This window comes from Salmo salar, chromosome ssa19 (assembly GCF_905237065.1).
Source record: "Salmo salar chromosome ssa19, Ssal_v3.1, whole genome shotgun sequence".
Classification (NCBI taxonomy): Eukaryota; Metazoa; Chordata; class Actinopteri; order Salmoniformes; family Salmonidae; genus Salmo; species Salmo salar.
In genome coordinates this window covers 56563186-56573615 of record NC_059460.1, presented here as the reverse complement: position 1 = coordinate 56573615, position 10430 = coordinate 56563186, and the positions used below count along the sequence as shown (strand labels likewise).

Genomic DNA, 10430 nt, shown 5'->3' with positions numbered 1-10430 from the left:
GTACCTCCCCCGAATTCACTCCTCGAATTCCGTCTACAGTCTACTTTCGGTTTACCACTCAAACGCGCCCAATGATATACCTAGAACTGTAGGCTATAGTTTCCGCACTGAGCAGAGCACTGGCATGCGCAGAATAATCTTTATGCATGGTGCTGGGAGGGAGAACGAGCGCTCACGTCTCACCGCGGTTGTGTCTGTTGGCATGATATGTTTCCCCATGACTTGCATTGGGTATAGGCATTTGGATACAGATATCCGATCCTTTTTCCGATCCTTTTTGAGGAGAAGAATGTAACATCTTTCCTCGCGGAGTTTTAGACCGAGTCCTATAGGGGTGGCAAAGAGCGAAGCTGTTAGACATTCTTTTGCATTTTATTTATTATTATTTAACCTTTATTTAACCAGGCAAGTCAGTTAAGAACAAATTATTATTTACAATGACGGCCTACCCGGACGACGCTGGGCCAATTGTGCGCCGCCCTATGGGACTCCCAATCACGGCCGGATGTGATGCAGCCTGGATTCGAACCAGGGACTGCAGTGACGCCTCTTGCATTGAGATGCAGCGCCGTAGACTCGGGTCTAGAGCAGACTCGTCTAGAAAAGGGAAAGTTCAATGTCTGAAGAGGTGGAGACTGTTGCTCAGTGACGGTTGTCTCGGCGTTTGTTTGGGTTCATTTGAAAATGATCTTTATAGTGTAGGGAAGGGTTATTGTTTTACAAACCGACAGAGCGATTAAACCAGCTCAGACATACGAATGATAGCGCGCATGTGTTGATGGATGTCTGTCCATCTACATCCATCGATTGATCAATAGGCGCATCTGGATAGCATCAATTGTGACTTTAACTTGGCAATGGATTTGCATCCATCCATGTCCCAAAATGGTACCCAAATACAGCTGGCTATAGTTCTTACAAAATAAAATAAAAATTCTACTCATTCAACCTAGCCTATCTTTATGAAATTAATTCCCCAAAAGTTATCAGTGTAACATTCGATACAGATTACAGTTATTATTTACAAATACAAACTTTTTTTCTGTCTTATCTAACCTATTTTGGCATTAGGCCAGGCCTATATCAATTATCTACTAGTAACAGGCGGACAGAATTCCTGTTAAACTGCCACTTCCTCAACTGCAAAATGTAGGCTATCATGTTTTGCCATACACCTATAATATCACACAAATGATGGCAATTACCATATTTTTGGGAAAACAAAAGGTTTCCAGTGATTTATCCTTAGTTGTATGTGATCGATCTTGCACATGATTAAACTATCTCAGTCATTCCAATGTGACCTGCGTCCGCCATACTGTTTTGATAGGACTGCACGGCTACAACATCCACAAGACCAGCGCGCGCGCCAGGGCGCACTCCAGTCATCAGCCAAGGTAACCCACGCGTGGTGTTCGGGTATCATCATCGTTAGTACAATAGTCACTTTGAACAACGCAGCACTTGCCAGAAAGGTAAATATTTGTTACATTTTTAGTATAAGCCTAAATAAAATCTGCATATATTTAGGTCCTACACAATATTTTATGCAACACGAATATAGTTTTTTAATTATCGTGGGAAGCTTCTGAAAATGAAACCATGAGCAAACAAGTCGATCATTAGCCTAGTTTTTTTATTTCCTAATTTGCTTGCGAGTGACTTATTTATCGTATACAACACTCTCAATTAACAGACAAAAAAACGTAATTAGAACTAATTCATTAGTGATTATGATTAAAGAAGGCTACTTCTTAGATATGGGTGATTATGCTTATGAACATTGTATTGGCGTTCCTATTAGCCTATTCTATTTCTGTATTATTGTACCTAAATACCAATTCGTCTAATTTAGTTCTGTAATGTAGAAAAGTGGCCATTGCATTAGGCTTGTGGCGCCCCATTTATATCACGCCCCACTTATATTTATTGGTTCTTTTCCTTAAAAATCGACACTTAGGTCGTAGACAATTGAAATGAGACTATTTTGTCTGTGGTGTAGCCTAAACATAGCCTCATCATACGTGCTAAGGAGCTTTATAGTCACCTTCATTCAGTGCCGGCCCTAGCCTTTTGGGGACCAAAGCGAGATTTGGTTGGGGGGGCACCTTGTGAAAAAAACATTTTAGTGGCCCCCCCTTTTGACGATAAAGAGAAACATTTATGTTGTAAAGTACATTTCCTGCAATTCTACACATTTTGCCATGGGGCGGAGAGAACAGTTTGCAATTGTATAACACATTTCATGCAATTCTACTGAATTTCAATTCTACTAATTTTGCCATGGGGCAGAGAGAAAGATTTTGCAGTTTTACAGCGAATTTCCGGAAATTCTACACATTTTGCCATGGGGGGAGATAACATTTTTCAATTTTATAACACATTTCATGCAATTCTACTCATTTTGCCATGGGGCAGAGACATTTTGTTCTTTAGTTTTACAGCTAATTTCCTGCAATCCTACCTATTTTGCCATGGGGTGGAGAGAACTTTTTGCAGTTTTAAAGCTAGTTTCCTGCAATTCCAAACATTTTGCCATGACTTATGCAATGTTACTATGCTATCTGAGTGAGAATGATGAACAAAATTAAAATGGGCCCCCTGGAGGTTAGGGCCCATGGACACGTGCCCTGCGTATAAAGTCGGTTTTCGGCCATGATTACTACAAGTTTAGATAGCTGGCTAAACTAACTACCAATCAAAAAATTGTCAGCTGACATGGCTAATTGAGTGACTGTTAGTGACTGACATAATACGAGAAAAACTGCTGATGCACAACCACATTTCGAAATTGCACCTGCTATATTCAATTATTCTTACACTCAGTAAGGTGAGAACAGTTGCCAAAAATGTATAATAAACACACACACACACACACACACACACACACACACACATATATATATAATATATAGTGTGTGTGTGTGTGCGTACATACATACATGCATATATATATATATAATTTTTTTGGTCAGGGGCCCCCTAGCTGCCGGGAGCCCTAAGCAACTGCTTATGTCGCTTATGCCGGGGGTGGGCCCTGCCTTCAATTGATAGCGTCATTGTAGGCTTTTGACAGAGGTTATTCCATTTTCTTGCATCCTCCTCATTCAAGCATGTTTTCCCGACAGAACTAAAAATGGCAGAGGATATTGCGACTAAGCTCCAGAACTACCGCACTGCTCCCTTCGATGCCAGATTCCCCAATCAAAATCAGACAAGGAACTGCTTCTACAACTATCTGGGTAAGTCTAGACTCCAAGGTCAAAGTCTAGGACTCTGGTCCTGTCGTCATACCAGTCACGTAGGCAAGTACAGATAAATCCTTTCTTTATCCAGTGCCTTTCTTAATTGTGAATGTGTTTAGTGTGTGCCAATTAATTTTGTGGGACAGAACCATGTCCTTGTGGAAAACTTCTATTTTAGAATGTGTGTCAAAAAGGTGATTAATTTATCTGGTAAAATAAGGGTTACAATTAAAGACCCTGATCTTAACCTTTTTAGAGGACTGTAATCCAATTTTGTATATTTACACAAGACCAGTGACAAGACCACAACCCTTGCCCTGTAGACATTGACGTGCACATTTTTTCCCAACATCCCCATTGTTGTTGCTATATTTATAGATTATCATCGCTGCCAAAAATCCCTGGATGCCAAAGGAGTCGACACTGCCCCGTGTGACTGGTATAAGAGGGTCTACAAATCACTGTGCCCCATTTCCTGGGTAATGCTTTTAAGATATTATTTTTCATTAGCTAAAAGTCCTTAAGTGAATTGGATAGGATTTCTGAAGTAGACCTACAGTATTGATAACAAACTGTGGGTTGACTGACTGGTCTATAAGTACATTGAGGTCATTTGAGGTCATGTCCATTGTTCATCCTCTTACACATTTTTATTAACTTAAAAAACAAAACAACAGGCTATTATGGTACATAGTGTGATTTGCTACACTTAACTGAATTTCAAGCATGGCTTTTTTATTTTTTATTAAAGAGGTTACTGGGTTCAAAGGGTTATAGACATCATTTGAAGGGGGTCTGTCGTCAACTATTGCTGGTACAACAGACAGTAAGCATTATTGGAGAAAATAGCTCAGGCCTTATTCAGTTAGCCCTATTCTGAGCTATACATGACTCCGACCTTATCAAGTCAAGCAAATAGTGGCCACAAAAAGGCAAACTCTTTAGTCAGCAGAGTTAATATTCAAACATGTGATACCTCTCAGAGTTCATTGACCTTTCGCAAAATGAGATACTGTATTACTATACCCAATCCAAATCTAATAAAAATCATGCAGGATAATTGGTCTGTTACAACTACGTCAACATGTAGGGGTTTTAACCGGTCTGGTCTGTCAAGTAAATGTTTATTTTACCCGTTTGTCCCCCAGATCCAGAAATGGGACGACCAGAGGGAGGAGGGGACCTTCCCAGGGAAAATTTGAATGGCATCTCCAAAGAAGTGTACTTCATGGCAATATGTTTGTATGAGTAGGACTCCAGGTCGGTCGTCCACGACTCCTTTGGAATGTGAGCAGATTATAACTGAATACCGTAGTCATTCCTTATCAAAGAGAATAATTGTGTTGCAGATTCTGCATTAAAGTGTCTTGGGTGATATTTATCAAATTGAAGAGTCCATATATTTTTGGGGGGCATTAAAGAGAAGCAGCATTACATGACATCATGACACCAACTCACTGTCACTTCTTTTAAAAGGATTTCATTTTATTTATTCAAATAAAATACACTTATTTGAACAAGATTAAAAAAATAATAAAAATATTTCAACACGGAATGTCACACTTAACAGTAATAACACCGTCACTCAAAGCATGACTGAGGTGCAGTGTGAAGCCTATACCCACAGAATGACATTTTAAAATCAAATACATAAAACTGCATTTAAAAAAAAAAACATGTAACTCCTCTATCATATACAAGAGTATTTAGTAAGAAATAGGCTATATTGTGGCTCAATGAAGCAGCAAATTCTTTTGAAAATACAAGGGTCTACCTTTTTAAATTTGTAACAGAAGCCACAACTGTGGTAACTTGTCCATGCAACAAAATACTACTGGGTATAAGGTATACCACGCCAACTATCGATTATACTCAAACATTCAAGATTTCAGCAAAGATCCATCCCTTTGTAAAGATCACATTTTACCTATTTGAGGTATGTTTTCAGTGTTTGCATATTAAATATTTCTGGTTACATATGGTTACATATTCTTAGGTGTTTTTCAACTAAAGGCCAAAATGTTGTTTACACAACAATGTATTGTATATCTTGATAATATATCTAAACAACAATATTTTAGCCTACAACTATTGCTACAAGTGGGTGTCTCAAATAACTGTTTGCATATCAAACAACTTCAATAAAGGTCACTTAGTTTGCAAACATGTCTTTGTAATACATAGTGTTGAACGTCTATAGTTTCACTGATATATTACTTAATCAAAAATATTATATATTAATATATTCAGGATTGCAAAATGTATATCTAAGCAAGTGTACTGTTTTTGTGTTAAGCAAATGCAGCGGTCTAGGATGGCTTAAAACTGTATCCGAACTATTGCTTCATACCAATACTCAGTACCGATGCCTGATTCTACTTTATGCAACAGACAGTCAGTCATATTATCCACCCTGCGTTATAAATCTTTCAAAGGTTAAACCTCCATCCGACACCACAGACACCTAGAAAAATCATTTGACTGTGAGATATTAGACTAGAGAAAATATGAACTGGTTTACTGCATAGCATTCAGATGGGGTCGGTGCACATTGCAGGTGCATTACTCAATTGTCATGTGTTATGCCACTAGGCTAGGGGCTATTAAAACTAAGCGTTTCATCAACACAACTCATTCATAAATGTAGGATCTGGATCCCATCTATTAAGAGCGTACTTGTTGCCACGGAGTTGATCTTTGAGTAGCTCTGCACCACGAGTGGCAGGAGAACGCAGCACAACATCAAGAGGAGCAGCGACAGACAGGAGTAGTAACATCACCAGGCACAAAGATGGCCGACATAGCAGCCTAATATAGGTTCACTCTGACACTGTGAAAAGGACAATCACAACTGGAGTTACTACAAAAAGGTTCTACGTGTGCGATGCAGTACTGACGTAGTACTACACAGGTACTATACATATGATGTAGTACTACACAGTTATTATGTGATGTAGTACTACTACACAGGGACTACTAATCGGATGTAACGTTAGCAATACACAAGTACTATACATCTGATGTAGTACCTCAAAGGTACTATTAATCTGATATAGTATTACACAGGTACTATACACCTGTAGGAGTCTAGAGAGATCGGAGTGACAAGAGAACCAATCCAACCAGAAAGTGGAAGGCCAATCCTGTGGGCGGATGGATACAAACCCAATGTGTTCTGTACAAGCCTCTTCAAAAGTAGACCCACCCCACACACAAGAGCTGTCACTAGGCAACACTATAGTGCAATGACTGATGGAAGACAATGGGAGTTGTTTTCTTTTCGGCTGGTCAAGGATATGTGTTAAAAGTCCCCAGAGTGGGATAGTGCAGATAGTCAGTAAATCCTCATCCCTTCATTACTGTTCCCTACAATTAACCAGTGAGACACCAACCACCATCTGCCTTTCTGATCGTCTGCCTGTCAGTCCGTCTGTCAGTACCTCCTTTTCCCCAGCTTTCCAGTGTCTGTCATGCAGGTTTTAGGCCGAAGTGCTGCAAGATGGAAAACCAAATATGGTTTTGGTTAATTATAGTGTCCAAAAAAGTTAAGGGTTGTTCACACACAAAAATACACAAAACATCAGTAATTCCATGTTTGTTTTTTTTAAATGCATTTTCTCCCCTTGCATTTCAGCAGGCAGGGGGGACATTCACACAGATGTTTTGTTGTATTTGGTATGTTTAAAAGACACCGAAACATTTGGGTCAATAATAGTGTAGAAATATCACCTCTAACAATATTGATAACGTAACAAGGTAGCTAAAGCTTTTTGTTTAATTTGCTTCTCACTGTTTATTGTATTACACGTGGTATTTTAAATGTATATTTACTGAACAAAGAAATTCTGAATGAATTGCATTGGCTACCTGGATCAGCTGTTTGTTTCTTCTTGTTGTGATGGACTATCTGATTCTCATTGGTCATCTTCACATCTTGGTCCTCCACATAGTTGCTGCAAAACAAAACAAAACAAGGAGGGGAAAACAAACCAGTTTAATTTCTGCCCGTGCATAATCTGGCCAAGTATATGAAAGGCTGGAGCACAGGAGCCACGGAGGACACAAAATGGAGGACGGACAGACAAGCAAGCTCGAAGGTCCAAGTCTTATGTCCTACAAAGAAGCTACAGAGAGGTGGAGTGACAAGGGACCAGGAGGTCTGTTGGAACTTGAAGGACTTGGCATCACAAGCTAAGCTGTGGGTTGGAGGTTGGGATGACTGGGGTGACTTGGGGATATGAACGCAACCTGAGGGAGGGCTGACTGACACAAGGCCAATCTGGGACTCTGTTACTCACTGTTTCAGATCGTGATGTCTGCTACTACTGCGGGGGCTGGAGTAGAGAGAGCACATCTCCGTTTAACAAAGAAAAAGACTTCAGTGCCAATCACTCACTGTTAGAACTAATAGGAATGTCCGTCCTTGTAAAGACATGACAGTTCCTCCACTATCCTACACAGTCTCCTTCCATTTCAAACAACTCATTTAAAATCTAATTTTATTTGTCACATGCTTCGTAAACAACATATGAATATGGTAAATTACTTCACATACTCTGCCACTATGAACACGTTGACAACAGCTGGACAGAAGAACCAATAAGCATGTGTGCAAATTGTTGGCCAAGCAGCCAAACCAATCTGCACCTGTGTGAATTTTGATGAACAGGCAGCAGAGCAAATCATTTGCTGATATCAGGCTACAGCAGCCAATCCCATGCTGGGTTACCTGATTACGGTGTTCCTTTCACGGTGGGCGATGCGGGCGTTGTCGGTGAAGAGGATAGTGTGGTAGGGCAACACCGGGTCACAGGTGGGCAGGATGCCCCGCGCCGCCTGGCTCACGCTGTCCAAGACGCCGTTATACACCAAGAGGTCATCGACTAACAGCTACACGAAGGAAGACACAAAGGAAGACACAAGGAAGGCTAAAAGGCGTCCATTGCGCTACCCACAGGAGACTGTGGGAAGCATAGTGGAGGAACTCCCGTGTCTTTTCAAGGACAGACGTTCCTATTGGTTCTAACAGTAAGTCATTCATTTATTCGCTTTGATTTTCACCCAGAAAGTTAAACAGAGAACATATTATTGTTTACATAAAATATCTAGGGAAGAGTTTATAGTAAGAATAATAAGAGCACTTTATTAGTCCGTTGTTGTCAGAAATTATTAATATTCTGCTCTGTTCCAAAGTCCTAAATTCTGGGTCTCTCTGATGAACATGGTCAGTGTTACCATACTAAGGAGGAGAGAGAACAGAAGACTGACTTACCCCAAACTCCTTTACCCCCCTCTGTGGTGTCTTGGAGTAGTTCCACAGTTTGATCATGGACACGGTCACTGGCTGGTCAAATATGAGATACACGCGATTCACCAGTCCGGGGAGCACCGGTGCTAGCCACATGTGTCTGCCATCATGAGTGCCATCTACCAGCTTATCTGGAGTCCTCACATCGCCGTTCACACTGTCCAGGACATTCACACTGTCTGGGAATGCAGCGATATCTAGGAGAAGCACTGTTAAAGAATGGACTCAGCCAATCTGTGTTGTCTACTATGGCTTTACTCCTGCCATTTCCATTTCCTCCACTAGAGGACCCCCTTTAATAATTTCAGGGTACATTTTTTGTTTGGGATTTTGGTAAAATTTTACCAAACTTGGTCCCGGCTTTGGTTCCTACTTCATGGCCAAGCTGCAAGATCAAAATTGGCTATATTGTAGACATTTATGAAAATAAAAAATATATATAATAAAATCACTTTTTGGTGTTCATTTAAGGTTATCAGTGTGGTTAAGGTTAGGTCTAAAATCAGAATTTAAGAAGATCAATTGTAGAACTAGGCAGGGTTTTCGACTTTGCAAGTTGGCCAGATAGTGACGACAGTACAGGGAGAGCAGGCTTTCGTTCCACCCTAGCACTAAACAAACCGGATTCAACTAATCAGGTGTTTTAATGCTGGGCTATAACGAAAGCCTATACACCCTGTGGATTTCCAGGACCAGGGTTGGTGACCAGTCTCAGGTCAGACTCGAGGTATCACGCTAGCTACATGACCAAAAGTATGTGGACACCTGTTTGTTGAACATCTCATTAAAAAATGATGGGCATTATGGGCATTGTGGCTCAGTTGGTAGAGCATGGTGTTTGCAATGGTATTTGCAACGCCAGGGTTGTGGGTTCGATTCCCACGGGGGGCCAGTAAGGGAATTTTTTTTTTTTATGTATGAATTGAAATGTATGTATTCACTAGTGTAAGTCGCTCTGGATAAGAGCGTCTGCTAAATGACTAAAATGTAAAATGTAAATTAATATGGAGTTGGTGCCCCCTTTGCCGCTATAACAGCCTTCACTCTTCTGGGAAGTCGTTCCACTAGATGCTGGAACATTGCTGCAGGGACTTGCTTCCATTCAGCCATGAGCATTAGTGAGGTCGGGCACTGATGTTGGGCGATTAGGCCTGGCTCGCAGTCGGTGTTCCAATTGATCCCAAAGGTGTTTCGATGGGGTTGAGGTCAGGGCTCTGTACAGGCCAGTCAAGTTCTTCCACACCAATCTCGATAAACCATTTTTGTGGGGGCATTGTCATGCTGAAACAGGAAAGGGACTTCCCCAAACTGTTGCCACAAAGTTGGAAGCACAGAATTGTCTACAATGTCATTGTATGCTGTAGCGTTAAGATAACCCTTCAATGGAACGAAGAGGCCTAGCCGAACCACGAAAAACAACCCCAGACCATTATTCCTCATCGACCAAACTTTAAGTTGGCACTATCCATTGGGGCAGGTAGTGTTATCCTGGCATCTACCAAACCCAGGCAGATTTGTCCGTCGGACTGTCAGATGGTGAAGTGTGATTCATCCCTCCAGAGAATGCGTTTCAACTGCTCCATAGTCCAATGGAGGCAAGCTTTACACCACTGCAGCCGACGTTTGGCATTGCGCATGGTGATTTTAGGATTATGTGCGGTTGCTCGGCCATGGAAACCCATTTCATGAAGCTCTCGACGAACAGTTATTGTGCTGACGTTGCTTCCAGAGGCAGTTTGGAACTCGGTAGTGAGTGTTGCAACCGAGGACAGACGATTTTTAAGTGCTTCTGCACTCGGTGGTCCCTTTCTGTAAGCTTGTGTGGCCTACCACTTCGTGGCTGAGCCGTTGTTGCTCCTAGACGTTTCCACTTCATA

General features: G+C 41.1%; 2 protein-coding genes across 7 annotated transcripts in view; one reads left to right on the top strand and one right to left on the bottom strand.

The window, feature by feature from the left end:
* The first annotated feature begins 1101 nt into the window (after positions 1–1101).
* Positions 1102–4631, top strand: cox6b1 (cytochrome c oxidase subunit 6B1). Of its 2 annotated transcripts, none has more exons than XM_014158985.2 (4): positions 1102–1397; positions 3129–3242; positions 3624–3724; positions 4394–4631. In XM_014158985.2, the coding sequence occupies exons 2-4, from the start codon at positions 3137–3139 to the stop codon at positions 4445–4447; spliced, it is 261 nt and encodes an 86-aa protein (XP_014014460.1). In that variant the 5' UTR covers positions 1102–1397; positions 3129–3136; the 3' UTR covers positions 4448–4631. The 2 variants fall into 2 exon arrangements, with proteins under 2 accessions (XP_014014460.1, XP_014014459.1); XM_014158984.2 differs by having other exon boundaries at positions 1143–1475.
* Positions 4632–4709: 78 nt separating this feature from the next.
* The window catches only part of katnip (katanin interacting protein), a 32528-nt gene continuing 26807 nt past the window's right edge, over positions 4710–10430 (bottom strand). For 4 of the 5 annotated variants that reach the window (XM_045702533.1, XM_045702531.1, XM_014158976.2 and 1 more), the window contains 4 exons: positions 8518–8750; positions 7975–8135; positions 7113–7198; positions 4710–6737 (listed from right to left, as the gene is read on the bottom strand). In XM_045702533.1, the coding sequence (XP_045558489.1) occupies positions 6679–6737; positions 7113–7198; positions 7975–8135; positions 8518–8750 (539 nt within the window). In that variant the 3' untranslated portion in view covers positions 4710–6678. Of the gene's footprint in view, positions 6738–7112; positions 7199–7974; positions 8136–8517; positions 8751–10430 lie in introns of those variants that run through there. The other variant, XR_006760744.1, reaches the window with a different exon arrangement.

What these genes read in the sequence shown, in the direction of transcription:
- cox6b1 (XM_014158985.2), top strand. Translation starts at nt 3,137, where the DNA reads ATGGCAGAGGATATTGCGACTAAGCTCCAGAACTACCGCACTGCTCCC. An exon ending in CTGCTTCTACAACTATCTGG is followed by an intron (nt 3,243 to 3,623) that starts GTAAGTCTAGAC and finishes CTATATTTATAG; the next exon opens with ATTATCATCGCTGCCAAAAA. An exon ending in CACTGTGCCCCATTTCCTGG is followed by an intron (nt 3,725 to 4,393) that starts GTAATGCTTTTA and finishes TTTGTCCCCCAG; the next exon opens with ATCCAGAAATGGGACGACCA.